This window comes from Heptranchias perlo, chromosome 25, assembly GCF_035084215.1.
Source record: "Heptranchias perlo isolate sHepPer1 chromosome 25, sHepPer1.hap1, whole genome shotgun sequence".
In the NCBI taxonomy this organism is placed as follows: domain Eukaryota; kingdom Metazoa; phylum Chordata; class Chondrichthyes; order Hexanchiformes; family Hexanchidae; genus Heptranchias; species Heptranchias perlo.
In genome coordinates, this window is record NC_090349.1 from 12079461 (window position 1) to 12097348 (window position 17888).

The window sequence follows — 17888 nt, forward strand, 5'->3', positions numbered from 1 at the left end:
ATATTTTACATCCTCACCATTAACTAGTAGATCTCCTGTGCTGTTGTTCACAGACAAAAATATTAAATGTAATTGTAAAATATTATGCAGAATATTAAAATAAAAATAATCTTATTTGCTTTCTAAAGCAAATCATTTTAAAATTTATTTTTTCATCTCTAATATTTGGCTTGCAATCCTCAGTTTACTTTTGTACTCAATTAAATTCATCTTTTATGATAATTCTATTCCTTTAAAGTCTATTTCATTATGCAAAATTACATTTATCTTTGTACTTAATATCCTGTGTGCATGTTTTAAAATTACATACCTAGCCCGTAACAAGATAAATTGTGATTAAATCTGATTGCTTAATAATAAAAATAAATCAATAGGGGTACAATTAGTTTAAGAAAATAATAAAGGAGCATGTGATGAAGTCTATGAAATGTGGGAGAGGGGGAGTGCAGTGAGTGAATGATGAAGTCCATGAAATTTGGGTGGGAGAGTGAAGAGCATGAGCAGAAGAACTGGAGCAGGAGGTTGGAGGCCCAGAGTTCACCCAGGAAAGCGTCTGGAGAGGGGCTGATATCTCAGGAGTGGGGAGGAGGAGGATGGCCTTGTATGAGGGTGATGGTTGATTGAGCTTGTAAATCAGGAGAGCGGACTTGGGAGCACGAGGCAGCTGGGTTGGAGTTGTTGATGAGTGACAAAGTGTGGAACTTGGAGCTTCTGCGAGGTAAGAGGGAGAAAGACAACATAGGGAAATCTGTGGCCTAGGGCTACATGATGGTTTCTGGGTGTTTTACTGTGGTTTATTGATTATGTTGCATCAGCCTCACAGTATAATCATACCCTTTGCACATGCATTGCGATGGAGGCTGGCCACATGGTAGCTCATGGCAGTTCTAAAATAGTTGTTTGCTTCAGAATGTTGGGCCAGTAAAGTAGTGGTGGAGGGTCAGAGATGTTCATAAGGCCCGGTGTGTGCAGGGGTGGCCATGAGGGGGGTCAAGGAAGAGAAACTCTTCCATGAGCTCTTGGATGGGGGGTGGGGGGGAACTTTTTCTTTTCATTTACATCATTTAATTGAGGAAGAAGCAAGTGAATTAGGAAAGGCGGGGGGGTGGTGGTGGCAAAAGTAGCTCAGAGAAAGGGAACTCTTCCAAGACCTTGGGGTGTTAGGCACTCCTGGTGGTGCATTGGCTGTTTGTGATGGTGTGGGCAGGAGTGCTTGGAAAATGGGAAGGGTAACAAAGTGTGTATTTCTTTCTGAATTATTGAATTTTGTGTGTTTACTCTCGAGGCAATTGTATCTCAGGATTATTTTTGCTGGAAAGTGACTGGGGAGAAAGTTTTGTGCAATATATTGGTGAATAATGAAAGTAGAAAATAACTAATTGGAAAAGTGAAACAAAAAGGGACTAAGTACAACCAATGAATAAACAAACTGCCCGACAGTCTGACATACACAAGAAATCTTATTAAAGTCCTGTGCGTGTCTGTTATATTCTATGATTATAGTACTGTTGTGAGCTTCTAACGCTACTGATTGATCCATGCCAACTACGATCCAGACTGTTGGGGTAAATTTTCATTCGCCATTATAGCTCTCCACTCCATCCCATTTTATCCACCCTCCCAGGCTCATGCTTCCTCAGAGTTCCCTTCCCTGCCATAAGTGTTCTAGTTTTCTTCTGTTCTCTCCTTCTCATGCCTGCCCTGGCTATACCAGCCCCCACTCTCCACTCTTACATCCAGTTCCCGATACCATGGCTGACAGCCTCAGGCCTGAAAGCTCTCTCTCCCTGAAGCTGGAACTGCAAGTAACACCGTGGCCGTCCCCTGGTTTTATCCTAAAGATAAATATGATCTTTTAAATTTCTCAATATTAAAAGTAATTTGTGATTCATTGGCTAGGTCTCCATAGATTTCTCTATTTTTATCCCTTTCCTCTGAACATCCTGCTTTCTCACACTAAGGGCTCGATATTACCAGGGCTGCAGGTTCTCGGCGGGGGTTCTATTGGGCGCGTGGGTAATGCGCCCGGTGAAATCAGTCAGCTCCGCGCGCAATTATAGGATAATTGAAGCCACTTACCTTTGGTTCCGGGTTTCCCGCTGCTCAGCTGCGCGCCAGGCGGACTGCGCATGCGCAGTAACATCTGACAGCTGGTGGAGCTCTATTTAAAGGGACAGTCCACCAATGCTCCTCCTGCTGCAAACAACGACTGCAACATCATGGAGCACTCCAGGGGGAAGGCTGCCCCAAGATTTTCGGACTTCTCACTCCAGCTGCTGCTGGATGGGGTGAGGAGCAGGAGGGAAACATTGTTCCCATCGGATGGGAGGAAGTGCCCTCTCTCCACCACGAGGAAGGCATGGTCGGAGGTGGCAGAAGAGGTCAGCAGCTGCGGCAACGTCGCACGGACCTGGGTCCAGTGCCGCAAGAGATTTAATGACCTAACTAGGTCAGGCAAAGTGAGTACACTTACTCATTCTCCCACATCACCTCCACCACCACACAACCCCTTCTGCACCGCCACCACAATGCTCTCGCATCACTCCTCACATCCACTCAACTATCATCCTCACTGTGCCTGCATGTACTCACCGCCCCTGTCCCCATTCGAACACTACCACGCACCCCAATCCCCATACAATGTCATGGCCATGTGGCACACGCATCCTCCCATCCATCTCCCTCACGCTCAACCCACCCACACCAATGCATGCAGCGTCTCACCATGCAAGCATCACTCAATCATGCCTCTGTGTTTTGCCTTGACAGGAGAAGAGATGCCAGAACACCCGGGAGAGGGCACGGACCGGAGGGGGCCCGCCACACCAGGTGGTGCTAACGGACGTGGAGCAGCAGGCGTTAGATCTCAGCCACACGCTGGAGTGCCTGTCCGTGGCGGATGGCGAGGCTGGGGCTGCACAAACGACAGAAAGCTAACACGCAGCACACATGATAGCGAATGATCTTAGCATCACTTGGCATCTGCCGCACCTCAACATCTGTCCACATGCCTAATATTGCTTTCTGTTCTCTTGCAGGGCCGTCTGTGAGCACAGTGAGCGTGGAGGGCGATTCCTCAGAGGACCTGCTGGTCTCTGAGGATCCATCGTCACATCCGAGCCTTGCATCCACCAGCGCAGATACACACACCTCGGTGGGTCCCCGTCCTCACTTAGTTAGGCTTGCACATAGTGAGTCACCACGCACATGTGAGCACGAGCAGACCCTGGTGGCAGGGGCAGCCATGGAGAGTCCGCGTCGGTGGGAGCACTCTTCTCCAGGCTCTGCTCAGCTGGACCCAGATGCTGAACCCTGGGGGCCAGCCATGAAAAGGAGAGTTGTCGAGGGGCAGCAGCACATTGCCGAGGTGCTGGAACAGTTGCCACGCGCACTCTCCACAATCGCGCAGGTGATGGAGGAGTCCAACTCCTGCATGAGGGGAATGGTGGCACAGGTACAGGAGGGTATCTGCGAGATAGTGTCGCGGGTAGGTGCGGGAATGTCTGCGATGGAGGAAAGGCTAGCCTCCCTCGAGCGTCAAGCACAGCTCAGCAATGAGTCCATCCAGGCCCCGACAACGGCCGTTCGATTCAGGGTGAGCAACATTCTGCTGCCTTAAACAGGCTGACAGATACATTACAGGTGGCCTTCCAAGGCCTCAATCAGGTCCTCCAAACTGCCGTCCAGCAGGGTGGAAGGAGTGATGTGGGCCTGGGCCACGAGAGGGATGATGGTGAAAGGGGACATGGAAGTGGGGACACCACTCAAAGTGCCCCCACGTCTCACCCATTGCCCCCCTCTCAACCAGTACCCGCAATGCTGCCCCCTCTCCAGGTGGCCGAGTCTGCCCCTGCACAGGTGCAGGAGGAGCAGTCTTTGGAGGGGCCCTCACGGGCACCGAAACCCAGAGGGCGTCGGCCCAAAGCATCTAATCGGTCAGGGCATGAACAAGAGCAACCTGCCACTACCTCTGCTGAAGCCACAGGGGTAGCACCACGTAGGGGTTCCCAGAAGCACAAGGCGAAGGTGTTGTGAGCACAAAGGGAATGCACGAGGGTGTATGACGATCCGTCATGTTTTTATTTATATTTGTTTAGTGCACATCCGCAATAAACCCCATTGTTATCACCACTACTGCCACGTCTTGCCCATTCTTGACTGGCTTGTGCAATAGGTCCCTTTCGTGGGGCTCACCATGAAGACGAACACCTGGTCCCACCCATTGGGTCATACTACAGTGGGTGCAGGTGTAGTTGCACCACTATTCCGTGCAGGGGGCAGGGGAGGGGGCTGGTATGGCCGCTCCTCTGTCCAGGTGATGAGGTCTGGACTCTTCAGGCAGTCTGATGTTAGGAGAACCGTTCACATATCAGTGCCTCCCTGGCCTCACGAGCAGCCAGGTGAGCCGCTGTTCTGCCCACGGGTCATTCCTCCTCGGCCCCCTCCTCCTCCTCCTCGTCCTCAATATGGGTGGCGGATGTGGATGGGGCCTCCTCCAGCGGCACCCCTCTCTGTTGTGCCATGTTTTGCAGGGCACAACAGATGACTATGATGCGTCCCACTCTGCCAAGCGCGTATTGGAGCGCTCCCCCAGACTGATCAAGGCACCTGAAGCGCATCTTGAGCAGCCCTATAGCCTGCTCAATTGTGGACCTGGTAGCGACGTGGCTGTCGTTATACCGACGCTGTGGCTCGGTGGTGGGGTTCCTCAGAGGTGTCATAAGCCACGTGTGCAGGGGATATCCCTTGTCCCCGAGGAGCCAGCCCTTGCAGGTGTTGGGCAAGTGGAAGAGGGGCGGCACGGTGGACTCCCTGAGGATGAAGGAATCGTGGCAGCTGCCAGGGTATCTGGCGCACACATGTAGGAATCTCTTGCGGTGGTCACAGATGAGCTGAGTGTTCATGGAGTGATACCCCTTCCTGTTGATGAACAGTCCTGGCTCGTGTGGAGGTGCCCGTATTACTATATGGGTGCAATCGATTACACCCTGCACCCGTGGGAAGCCAGCCACAGCATGGAATCCAACTGCCCTCTCCATCTGGCTGCGGTCTTCCATGGGGAAGTTTATGTAGTGCGAGGTCCTGTGAAACAAGCCGTCGGTGACCTGCCTTATGCACTTGTGTGCAGACGACTGAGAGACCCTGGTGATGTCCCCGGTGGCACCCTGGAAGGATCCGGAGGCAAAGAAGTTGAGGGCAATGGTGACTTTGACGGCGACAGGTAAGAAGATGCTGCTTGGTCCATCCGGGAGCAGCTCGTCATTAACGAGGCTGCAGATGTCTGCGACTACCTGGCGACTGACTCTGAGCCTCCGTATGCACTGCTCCTCAGAGAGGTCCAGGAAGCTGAGCCTCGGTCTGTAGACCCTGTGGCGAGGGTAGTGCCTTCTGCGATGCATCTCTCTCTGTGGTTGCCCTCCCTCCTGCTGTGCCGGTGGATGTGCCACAGCACCGTGTTGTGGAGCTCCACATGTCAGGGGTGGACGGCATGGCTGGCGAGGCTGGTGATGCTGTTCGTCCTCCTCCGAGGTCATGACTGCAACTACGGTGGCCCCCATCTGGAAGGTGTACGCCTGAGGGGGTCCGCAAGGTAGGTAAGTGTGTCCGCGCACCGGAGTTGTGGTTCCAGGTCGATGAATTTTCTTGTTAGGAGGAGGGTGGTGGAGGCCAAACTTTGTCCAATGTGACGGAGTGGCCTCCTGCAATGGTGAAGGGTCTCCCCACCGCCCCCCCACCTGTTGAATGGACCTTTGCAGCTGCCACAGGCTGCTGGCTGCAACACATCCGTTTGAACTAGGAGCGTTTCCCCCAGTACGGGAAACAGTCTCAGTTCATTGCAAAATCCCATCCCTCCTAATATAACAGGTCAATCAGGTCTGTAAACGACCTGAAATAGCAACATAAATATTGTTAAGTGGCACCCCGCTGGCTTTAATTGCCTGCGGGAGTCCCACCAGCGGGAGCTGCGCGCACACGTCGGCGCGTCTGTGGAGAACCCGGAGGTGGGCGGGTTGGAGCCAGGCTCCCGACCCCTTCCGGGATGCCCCGATTTTCGGAGCCCCCCCGCCAGGAATGCACCCGATAGCGGGTGCTAAAATGGAGCCCGAAATCTTTATTAGCTTCATCAAGATTATTTTTAAATATTGTAAACAAGGCCAAGGAGTGACTCCTGATGCACTCCACTGGTCATGGCTATCCAGTTAGAATTACTAGCATTTACCACTTTTGTGTGGAACTAAACCAAATGTTTTTTGGACTTCAAGTGAGCTGTGTACGATAGCTGTAAAGTGCCAGCCTTCAACAGAGTGCCACTATCCTACGCAGCTCCTTCTTGAACAGAGATTTATGACTCTCTGAGGACTTTCTACCTCATGTGCCTCCTTTCCTTTAGAGGGCCAATATTCTGCTGCTATACCATCATTCCCCTCACTGTTTCTTGTTTCTGACAAAGATGAAGACTGAGATCGATAGATTTTTATTAGGCAATGGTATCAAGGGATGTGGAGCTGAGGCGGGTAAATAGAGTTGAGGTACAGATCAGCCATGGTCTAACTGAATGGCGGAGCAGGCTCGAAGGGCTGTTCTATGTTCCTATCCATCAATCTAGTGGCTCAATTACCAACTGAAGCAAATCAATTAATATTTGGAAAGCTTGCTATGACCCAGATCCAAGTGCACATTGCAAAGTAGAACATGGAATCTATTTGGGTAAGATTCCGTATCTTCACTGTATCCAGAGACTAGGATATTAAACTTTAGAATGAAAGAATTTGAATTTATATAATGACTTTCACATCCTATGGCACCCCAAAGCACTTCACAGTTAGTGAATTACTTTTGACATGTAGTCACTGTTATAGAGGCAAAGATTGATTCCTGGGATGAGAGGGATGACCTATGAGAAGAGACAGAGTAGAATGGGCCTATATTCTCTGGAGTTTAGAAGAATGAGAGGTGATCTCATTGAAATGTTTAAAATTCTTAAAGGGCTTGACAGGGTAGATGCTGAGAGGCTGTTTCCCCTGGCTGGAGAGTCTCGAACTAGGGGTCAAGGTCTCAAGATAAGGGGTCAGCCATTTAGGACCAAGATGAGGAAAAATTTCTTGACTCAGGAGGGTTGTGAATCTTTAGAATTCTCTACCCCAGAGGGCTGTGGATGCTCAGTCGTTGAGTATATTCAAGGCTGAGATCGATAGATTTTTGGACACTAAGGGAATCAAGGGATATGGGGATAGGGCGGGGAAGTGGAGCTGAAGTAGAAGATCAGCCATGATCTGATTGAATGGCGGAGCAGGCTCGAGGGGCCTTATAGCCTACTCCTGCTCCTATTTCTTATGTTCTTATGTAAAGACAGCAGCCAACTTGTTGAATAACCAGTTAATTGTTTTGATGGTACTGGTTCTAGGATAGATGCTGGCCAGGAAATTGAAAGAATTCCCTGCTCATCTTTGAAAAAGTGCCATCTGAACAGACAGACGTCCAAAAGACGGCACTCCTGACAGTGCTGCACTCCATCAGTGCTGCACTGCAATGTCAGCTGAGATTAATGCACTCAAGTCCTGGAGTAGGACTTGAATCCATGGCCTTCTGATTCAGAGGCGAATGCTACCAATGAGACAAGCTGACTACAAGTCAGTGCTGCTGGGAGTGGTGTTTCTCATGCTTTGTAATTGGTCTACATTATTGTAAGGCTCAAGGGCGATATGTATTTTGTTAATTTTAAAAAATTATTCTATTATTACTAAGTAACTGATTTAAATCAGGCTCCAACAGAACATCTGCCACACACTTCCTATGTTAGACTCACATGTCATGGTAACTGGTTCTAGTTTTCAAGCATGTGGGGTATGGAGAGTGGCAGCTCCTCTACAGAGCATGTTCTTTGCATTAGTTCCCTTTATACATATACTCCACTCTTCTATAGAGTGTGTTCACTGCGTTAGTTCCCTTTATACATATACTCCATTCCTCCTCACCTGCAGGTCCTTGTTATGGCTCTGTCGTTCTGCCATCAGTACTCGGTCCTGAAGGTCCTCAATCGTGCTCTGCAACAGTTCATTCTCCTCGATCATGGCACTGATGCGTCGCTCCAGTTCACGTTTTCGTTCTGTAAGCATCTTTATCTGAGATCAGGAGGTAAAATTAGGTGTCAGAAGGTTGCACAACACAACACAGTGACAGTATGGAGATGGAAAGTGAGCTATGGCAAAAGACGCACTGGCCATGGAGATGGGGCACATGAGGATAGGAGAATAACAGGGCAGGGAGGGCAAGACTGGGGAAAAAAAAAATCAATAGGAAGAGGTAAGGTCAGGGGAGAGAAGACAGGCAAGAAATGCCAGGCTATGGAGATGAAGAGAACATAGGGCAGCCAGAGCCTCCGAGTACTCAAAACCTCAATTGGACACAGTAGGAGCTCCCATCTACCCCACATCACAACTGGACACAATCAAAAAAGCTTCAGCTATACACAGAGGATGGGTGGGTCACCATGCATGCAAATTTGTAAGTTGCTGTGGCAGTGTGTTCAGAGAGGCAGCATGTCACTGAATCCAGTGATGGCGATAAAGGATTTGGTTACAGTAATGAAGAATGATTGACAGATGTTAAAGAATCATGTAGAAAGTATTAAGTACTTACTTCTAGAATCTGCTGCTCCACATCGCCCCCACAGACAAAAGGAAAGGAAAAAAACAAACAGTAATGAGCAGAATTTTTAATATTTTGGTGACTCGTGTTCATCAAGATAAGGGAAGAAACATTATTCTGCTTTTTGCCCCTAGTGTGAGCACCTCGTGTTTCTGGCTTACATTGCAATAATGTGATTATCATAGTATCATAGTATGATTCAGCATAGAAGGAGGCCATTCAGCCCATTGTGCCTGTGCCGGCTCTCTGAAAGAGCTATCCAAGTAGTCCCAATCCCCTGCTCTTTCCCCATAGCCCTATAGATTTTTTCCTTCAAGTATTTATCCTGATTCCCTTTTGAAAGTTACTACTGAATCTGTTTCCTCCACCTTTTCAGGCAGTCCAATCCAGATCATAACAACTTGCTGCATAAAAAAATGTTTCCTCATGTTGCCTCTGGTTCTTTTGCCAATCACCTTAAATCTGTGTTCCCGGGTTACTGACCCTCCTGCCACTGGAAACAGTTTCTCCTTATTTACTCTAACAAAACCTCCTCTTAACCTTCCCTATTCTAAGGAGAACAACTCCAGCTTCTCCAGTCTCTCTACATAACAGAAGTCCCTCATCCCACTAAGAGTCTAAATGGGATAGAGAGCAAAGGGATCCAGGGATAGAGATACACAAATCACTAAAAGTAGCGACGCAGGTTAATAAGGCCATATAAAAAGCTGATCACGCACTAGGGTTCAAGGGATAGAATTGAAAAGCAAAGAAGCTATGTTAAACTTGTATAGAACTTTGGTTAGACCACACTTGGAGTATTGTGCACAGTTCTGGTCTCCATATTATAGGATGGATATAGAGGCATTGGTGATGGTGCAAAAAAAGAGTCACAAGGATGAGAGAAGAAGTGAGAGGATATCCTTATCAGGAAAGGCTGAACAGGCTGGAGCTCTTTTCTCTAGAAAAGAGAAGGCTGAGGGGTGACCTGACAGAGGCTTTAAGATAATGATAGGATTTGAAAAGGTAGACGTAGAGAAAATGTCTCCACTTGTGGGGGGGTCCAAAACTAGAGGTTATAAATATAAAATAGTTGCTAATAAATCCAATAGGGAATTCAGGAGAAATGTCTTTACCCAAAGAGCGGTAAGAACGTGAAACTCGCTACCACCAGGAGTAGATAAGGCAAATAGCATAGACGCATTTAAGGGGAAGCTAGATAAGCACGAGGGAGAAAGGAATAGAAGGGTATCCTGATAGAGTTAGATGAAGTAGGTAGGGAGGCGGCTTGTGTGGAGCATAAACGCCGGCATAGACCAGTTGGGCTGAATGGCCTGTTTCTGTGCTGTAGTTTCGATGTAACTCATCCCTGGAACCATTCAAGTAAATCTCTTCTGCACCCTCTCGAAGGCCTTAGCATCCTTCCTAAAGTGCGGTGCCCAGAATTGAACACAATACTCCAGCTGAGGCCTAACCAGTGTTTTATAAAGATTTAGCATAACTTCCTGGCTTTTGTAATCTACACCTCTAATAACAAAGCCCAGGATCCCATATGCTTTTTTTAAACAGCTTTTTCAACTTGTCCTGTCACCTTCAAAGATTTCTGTACATACACCCCAGGTCTCTCTCTGTTCCTGCACTCTCTTTAGAATTGTACCATTTCGTTTATATTGCCTCGCATTCTTCCAACCAAAATGTATCACTTCACACTGCTGTGTTAAATTTCATCTGCCATGTGTCTGCCCATTTCACCAGTCTGTCTATGTCCTCCTGAAGTCTGTTACTATCCTCCACATTGTTTACTCCATTTCCGAGTTTCGTGTATTATGCAGATATCAGAACCTCAGGTGCGTAAAAGAATTAATTCCCTGTACTGGAAACTGTACTCTCCCCAGAAGTGCTGCCGATTGATACACAGACACAGATGTTTCAGCACGCATTCACTATGCAGTAGGGATCCTGCTTACTCTTATCCCTCATGCCAGAGAGGCTGTTGCCACATACTCACTGCACAGAAGTCCATTTATAAACAACCACACCCTATATACCAAGGTTCCTGCTCACTGTCACATCTCACAAATGAGGGAGGCCATTCCCACATACCTCCTCCCACACTACAGAACCCTGCACACTCATATTCGTACACCACACAGAAAGTCCTCTTGTGCACACTCACCCTGTATGTGGGAGGGAGCACACCCTCCCCACTCACACACACACTAAACTATACAAGAGGGAGCTCAGGACACTTTCATTCCTCATATACAAAAGGGAGCCCACTCATCCTCATACTTGCCATGTACCAGAAGGTTCACTAACATACACTCATACCTCTCTCATCCACACCCAAAACAGCATGCTGCCTGATCGTGCTAACATGTAGCACAGATCTAACAGGTCTGTAAAGTTCAGCTACTCACTGGCTCAGAAAATAAGCAACTCAGCAATATAGGCCTGAAAAATCCCATGTTCAAGGTTCAGTCTGTGCTGAGTTTTCTGATCTCCAGTGAAGTGATAGGGGTGCTACAACTGCCCTTTTGTTAAAAAGATAACACCATCAATCTACTCCTATTGGAAGTGTGTATCCGTGGATGTTGGGTGAGAACAAGTTCAGGCTTGGATGTGCTGAGTTCTGCAGTTCAATAGCTGCTACCTCTCACCATCAAACTCATACATGAAGAGTGGCCACTAAAACGAGAGCCTGCATATACCATGGAACCTTTTCACACTTACACATTCCATATTAACTATGGAAGGCACTTAAATTCACACCCAATCCGCCATTGCACGGAGATCCCCTTACATAATCATACCCATCACATCACAGAGCCTCCCTTGCGGATTGAAACCTCGCTTACACTACAGAGAACCCTTGCAAAATCACACATCACTTAGATGACAGAGGCACCCTTGCGCACCCACACTCATTGCAATGGAAGCAGAGCTCCATCTTGTTTCAAACAGGAAAAATGGTTGTATTATTTTTAAAATAGACAGATGAATACAATTTGAAGACTGACATTGGGCAGCTGCATTTTTAAGAGTTCTTTTGCCTTTATGGGAGAAAGAAAATGTATGAAGTTGTCTAAGTATTTGTCTATTAATTTTAAGGGAGACATTTAGCCATTATTTTGCTTTTGCTGACTGATCAGAAATTAAATAAATCCACCTTCTTTCGTCAGTCCATCATGTTTTTGAAATGTTAATGCATTCACACTTTGAGTCATGTCAGATATTCTGAATGGTTCCTAAGGCCAGGTGTCCAGAGCAAATGATTCCAGAGACAACCAAGACACTGATGTTCATACTTTATCTATTTGGGTGGTAGAATAATTGCCTAATTATTGAAACAGAACCCTTTTGATCTTCTGGGGAAACCTGCTTTTTGGAAGCCCAAAAGAAGTATACTGGAGAGATGGGTTTCCCCTGTATCCCTGCTTCTTATTGTCCCTTGTGCACACTAATAGAAGAGGCTCTGTGGGCCTTCGTCACTAACATTTCATTTGTGGCTATAAGCTTTGGAACAATTTGAGTACTGCATTCTGCAAGTCAAATATTGTTATTCTAGTTAATTATTTAATGCGTAAATAAATTTGACTATTAGTTTAAGCCTAAACTAAACTGTCTGATAGTGTGGTATTTTTCACCATTCCACGGGGACAGGAGAAATGTGGTGGGCAGCCCAGGACAACTCTAGTGCAAAATAATGAGATAAAGGGTGATTGTTAGTCCTATGGCATGCTACCTTATTCATATAACTTATAGCAACAAACATGGAATAAACCCGCTGGTGCTCTCTAGCCGGATCTCACCTCAGCTTGTAAGCTCTCCAGACGTGCTATGTGTTGGTTTGTTGAAATGCTCTTCTCCCGGAACTCATCACGGAGGTTGTGAACTTGCATTGAGAGCTGCTGCTCTATCTCAGCTGCCTATGTAAGAAGAAACAAAAACATGAGTGTGGGACAAGAACTGTACACTCTCCAAACATGGATGACTGGTAACACGATGGCTCAGTGCCAAATGATGATGCACATTGCTTCCTGTTACAATACAAGGCATGGATGTAACCATATTATGGTATTTAGACAACTACTTATGCTGACAACAACTTGTCCCCCCCCAAAGCCTCTGGACACATGGGGCACGATTTTAAAACAGGAAAAACAGGTAGGTTGGGGGTGGATGGGCAGTAAAAATTTTAAAAATCTAAAACCCGCCCACTTCCGGTTTTCACAGAGGTGGGACGGGTGACCAACCTGCTCTTAGGAGGCGGGTCGGTCAGTAAAAGCTTTCAAGGAGGCTGCAGGCCTTCATTTTGACAGGTTTTTTGTTTTTAACCCCAGGGGGCCGGGATTCCCGGGCCTTCTGCTTCACGCCATGTGAAAGGAGGCGAGAAGGCCCAAAACTGCAGGTAAGTGCCTTTATAGCACAACTTGTGGGCCCGGTGGAGCAGGAGTGCTTCCCCCAGGCCCAACAAGCCAACCTGCAGCAACCACCCGCACCATCTCCAATTCCCCCCCCCCACCATGATCTCCGATCCCCATGATGACCCCGACCCCCCCTCCCATGACTGACTGCCCCTGCCCCTGCCCCGCCCCCACCCACTCACCATCTGACACTTACCTGTCCACATCCTCTTCCTTCCTCTTCTCTCGTCCGACTGAGACCAGCCTGTCAATCAGGCCGGCCTGTTGGGTGGGAAACAGTCAAAAAAAAAATAAAAGGTGTCTTTATGTCACCCACCCCCTTGATAAAATCATGCCCATGACAACAGTTCCCCCCCCCCAATGCCAACACACAAATCAGCTACTATCACACTATCAAGTCAGGAGTGTGATGGAATACTCACCACTTACCTGGATGGGTGCAGCCACAACAACCCTCAAGAAGCCAGACACCATTCAGGACACAGCAGTTTACTCGATTGATGCTCCTGCCATTGCACTCAATATCCATCCCCTCCACCATCTGTATTTTGTAGCTGCAGTATGTATGATCTACAGAAGGCACTGCAATAACTCACCAAGGTTACTTCAACAGCACCTCCCTCTCATATGAACACTACCACCAACAAGGACAGGAGCAGCTGTGTTGTGGGAACACCATCACCTCTAAGTTCCCCTCCAAGCCACACCATCCTAACTTGGACATATATCGCCATTCCTTCATCATCGCTGGGTCAATATTCTGGAATTCCTGACCTGACACCGCTGTGGGAGCACCATCACTACAAGGACTGCAGCGGTTCAAGGCGGCGGCTCACCACCACCTTCTCAGGGCAACTAGGGACAGGCAATAATTGTGGCCTTGCTAGTGTCATCCACAGCCTGAGAACTAATTTTAAAAAGTTTAGTGTTGCCTGGTGTAGCCACAGTCTAGAAACAGTCCTCCAAGGTCATGCTGATAAGGGACAAAGGGCACTTTGGTCATTTGTTCTGCAATGACAACAAAATTCTACTGTAGATTAAGCCTGTGATATGCAAAGCATACAGCCTAACAAATCTTCTTCATGATTCAGAGCTTCAAGGGCTACATTGGAAGGGGTTTCTTTGGCGAGATCCGGAAGTCAGCTGAAGGGTGGATTAGTGGCAAAAATGGGAAGTGACTGCAGGAACGGAGGGCTCTGGCGTACTTCAATCTTTCACTGAGTACCGGGGGGATTGGAGTGGGGGGGTGGGAGAAGAAGGGTGAGCCTCACAGTGGGTACTTTTTTTGCTAAGACCCCTCACAAAGGACCTGCATCAAGCAGTTGCTGATAAGTAAGCCAGCATGATGCCCTGAGTAGGTCCTTCCACCACGCTGAAAACAGAGGTCTGGTGTATAGCAATGAGGAAACTCGGAGTTGGGATGGTAGCTACAGGAAGGTGTTGCCCAGAACATACAATCAGATATTCAGGGCACTGTACCTACTTTAATTGGGTTGTAGGGAGGCAGGCAGATGCATTTGATGTTCCACACCTCCCGAGTATGGTGTGTGAGCAGACCAGTAAACGAGATTAAAGTGTGATTAAAATGACATGCCAGTTGATAGAAACTCTCTGTGGTAGACTCGGTAATCCAATACCTGAACCAGGCAGTACTATAAGGCAGTGTTGCTCACTGGTGATCCAGGAGAAAAGGAAGAAAAGAAGCAAGGGAATCAGAATAACTGCAGCTAGAAGTGCTGAGACCTTGTAAAAATCTATTTTGGCCATGCTGGTTTCTTTTCTGGGGTTTTTCCTGTTTGCTTCATTTGTTTCTGGGAGTGTTTTTCTTAACATTGCGTTATTTTGATGTTCTTTTTAATGATGTGGGATATTTTTTGGTTTGGGTGGGGTGCTTGTCAAACACAGCTGCCAATATGATGATCAAAAGTAAGAGTTTATTGGGTGCATTGTGACTCGATAGCGTTGTCTGAGGCTGTGTAGTTTGGAACACGGTGGGGGGGAAATTTTAGCCCCCAAGAACGAGTGGGTTGGGGACGGGTGAGTAGTTAAAACGATTGATTTTTAGAGCACGAACGCAACCCGGCTCCAACGCGTCCATTTCCGGGTTTAACCGAGGTGTATTTAGATGCGGCGTGTAACCTATTCGCCGCAGTCGGGACCATAATTAGTTCAGGCTGCCAGGTCTTTATATCATCAATTAACGTCCTTGAGAGACGTTAAGTAGCTCTTTTTAAATTGAATTTGACTCAACTTTAAATTTTATGCCTCCAGAGCGGGTTTCCCAGAGTTCGTGAATCTCGCCAGTGAAAAGAAGGCGAGAAGGGCCGGTTCATGAGGTAAGTGCCTTTATTGCACTGCTTGTGGGCCAGGAGGAGCAGGAATGCTTCCTCAAACCCTCCTCCGCACCACCGACCTCCAACCATCCTCCCCACCCCCCCGGCACGCGATCTCTCTCCCCGTCGCCATTCCCCCCCAACCACGTCCTCCCCGCCGGCCCCCTCCCCCCCGCCGGCCCCCTCCCCCGCGGCCACCCCATCCCCCCATCCCCCCCCCGACCACGTTCTCCCCGCCGGCCCCCTCCCCCGGACCACGTCCTCCCCCGCCGGGCCCCCCCCCCGGACCACGTCCTCCCCACCGACCACGTCCTCCCCCCCGACCACGTCTTCCCCGCCGGGCGCCGCCCCCCCCTCCCCGACCACGTCCTCCCCCCCCCAACCTACCACGTCCTCCCCACCCACCGACCACGTCCTCCCCACCGGGCGCCCCCCCCCACCCACCTACCACGTCCTCCCCGCCGGGCGCCCCCCCCCCCAACCTACCACGTCCTCCCCGCCGGGCGCCCCCCCCCCCAACCTACCACGTCCTCCCCGCCCACCGACCACGTCCTCCCCACCGGGCGCCCCCCCCCACCCACCGACCACGTCCTCCCCACCGGGCGCCGGGCGCCCCCAACGACCACATCCTCCCCACCGGGCGCCCCCCCCCCCCCCCCACCTACCACGTCCTCCCCGCCGGGAGCCCCCCCCCCCCAACCTACCACGTCCTCCCCGCCGGGCGCCCCCCCCACCCCCCCCAACCTACCACGTCCTCCCCGCCGGGCGCCCCCACCGACCACCCCACACCGACCACGTCCTCCCCGCCGGGCGCCCCCCCCCCCCACCTACCACGTCCTCCCCGCCGGGCACCCCCCCCCCAACCTACCACGTCCTCCCCGCCGGGCGCCCCCCCCCAACCTACCACGTCCTCCCCGCCGGGCGCCCCCCACCCAACCTACCACGTCCTCCCCGCCGGGCGCCCCCCACCCAACCTACCACGTCCTCCCCGCCGGGCGCCCCCACCGACCACGTCCTCCCCGCCGGGCGCCCCCCACACCGACCACGTCCTCCCCGCCGAGCGCCCCCCCACACCGACCACGTCCTCCCCGCCGGGCACCCCCCCCCCACCGACCACGTTCTCCCCGCCGTCTCCCTCCTCTCCGATCGCAGGCCTTCCCACCAGACAGCCAGCCGCCTCTCAATCTAGCTAGCTGCCAAGCGCAAAACCTGGAAGTGACATTTTTATCCTTTAATTAAGTTGCGATCGCAGATTCCGACCCGCTCACTACACTTCCGGGTTTTGTGTCCGATAAACATCCCTCCTGCTCTCATCCCGGCTCCGAGTTATAATCCAGGCCAGGCTATTCAGGTCACCAATTCAGCCTGAAATGGATCTTCTATAGTTTGGCTGTATGTCATCTAAACAGGATCTGAGTATCTGTTAGCAGGTCAGGCTGTATTAGGCTGTTGTTATTACTTTGGTATCTGTATAATGCAATGTGCAGCCAACCAACCCGAGTTATACTGCCACCTGCACCTCATCGTAATTTGACTTGAGTCAATTGACGAGGACTACTGCACACATGCTCTCGAATGTATGTACCAAACTTAACTCACTGTATGGGTCATATCATCAGGATTTAGAGCAAATAAAATTCACTACTTTGTGCAGGCCTGAAGTTGAACTGAATCCCATTAGGACACTCATTGTTATTCTGCATCCAACCATTGCTCTAGGATCTTTCTCAACATTGTCTGGGTGACAGTAATATTCTTCCGCTCATCAGAAATCTAGAGGTAATGTCTATATACCTGCTGAAACTTAACAGGATCATGACTCACTGACCAGGGTAATTTTGAAGATTCAAAGTTCAACATGTCAGCCAAAAGGAAGTCCGAGGACAGAAAGATGCTCAGTTTAAAAAATGTGTTCCAGAGAAAGAGAGAAAAAAAATCAGTTAGATTCTGCAGTTTCTCCAGGCTTTTGACTATTTAGGACTATCTAATCAGGCCAAGACAACATTACACTCTAAAGATAACATTCAGGATTAATGGGAGCAGTGGTGAAGGGTATTCCGAAAAGCACCTGTAATTAGGACACAGAGAAGCCCATCAATGAACAGATACTAGAGGGAATTTCCAGTGAAATGCTGTTGGAATAGATCAGCTCTCGTTTCTCTGGTTCTCTCAAGAGCTCCTGCAATTTCTCCGCCCGCACCCACATGGAACTGAGCAGCTCCATTAGGAAACAAGACTTTCTCTCCTCTGTAATCTCCAACCACAATCCCACCTGGAAAAGCAGGGAATTCTAAGAGGACAGACTTCACTCAAGAGACTTGGTCACTTTGCAACTGGGTAGACAAGAAGGCAAATAACATGTAATAATGAGAAGTACTTGGTGATGCGAGTCTGTGCCAAAAACTGCAAACATGACTAATTGATTATACAACAAGGGGCAGATCATTAAACAAAATGCTGGAGTGATTCAGGTGCACTCACTGAACAAATGTTAAAAATA

General features: G+C 49.2%; 1 protein-coding gene across 1 annotated transcript in view; it reads right to left on the minus strand.

Moving 5' to 3' along the window:
* The window catches only part of LOC137342350 (BICD family-like cargo adapter 1), a 69842-nt gene that overhangs the window by 26968 nt on the left and 24986 nt on the right, over positions 1 to 17888 (minus strand). Inside the window, exons 3-4 of the mRNA XM_068006285.1 lie at positions 12441 to 12557; positions 7977 to 8123 (exon numbers count right to left, since the gene is read on the minus strand). Of these exons, the coding sequence (XP_067862386.1) occupies positions 7977 to 8123; positions 12441 to 12557 (264 nt within the window). The remainder of the gene's footprint in view (positions 1 to 7976; positions 8124 to 12440; positions 12558 to 17888) is intronic.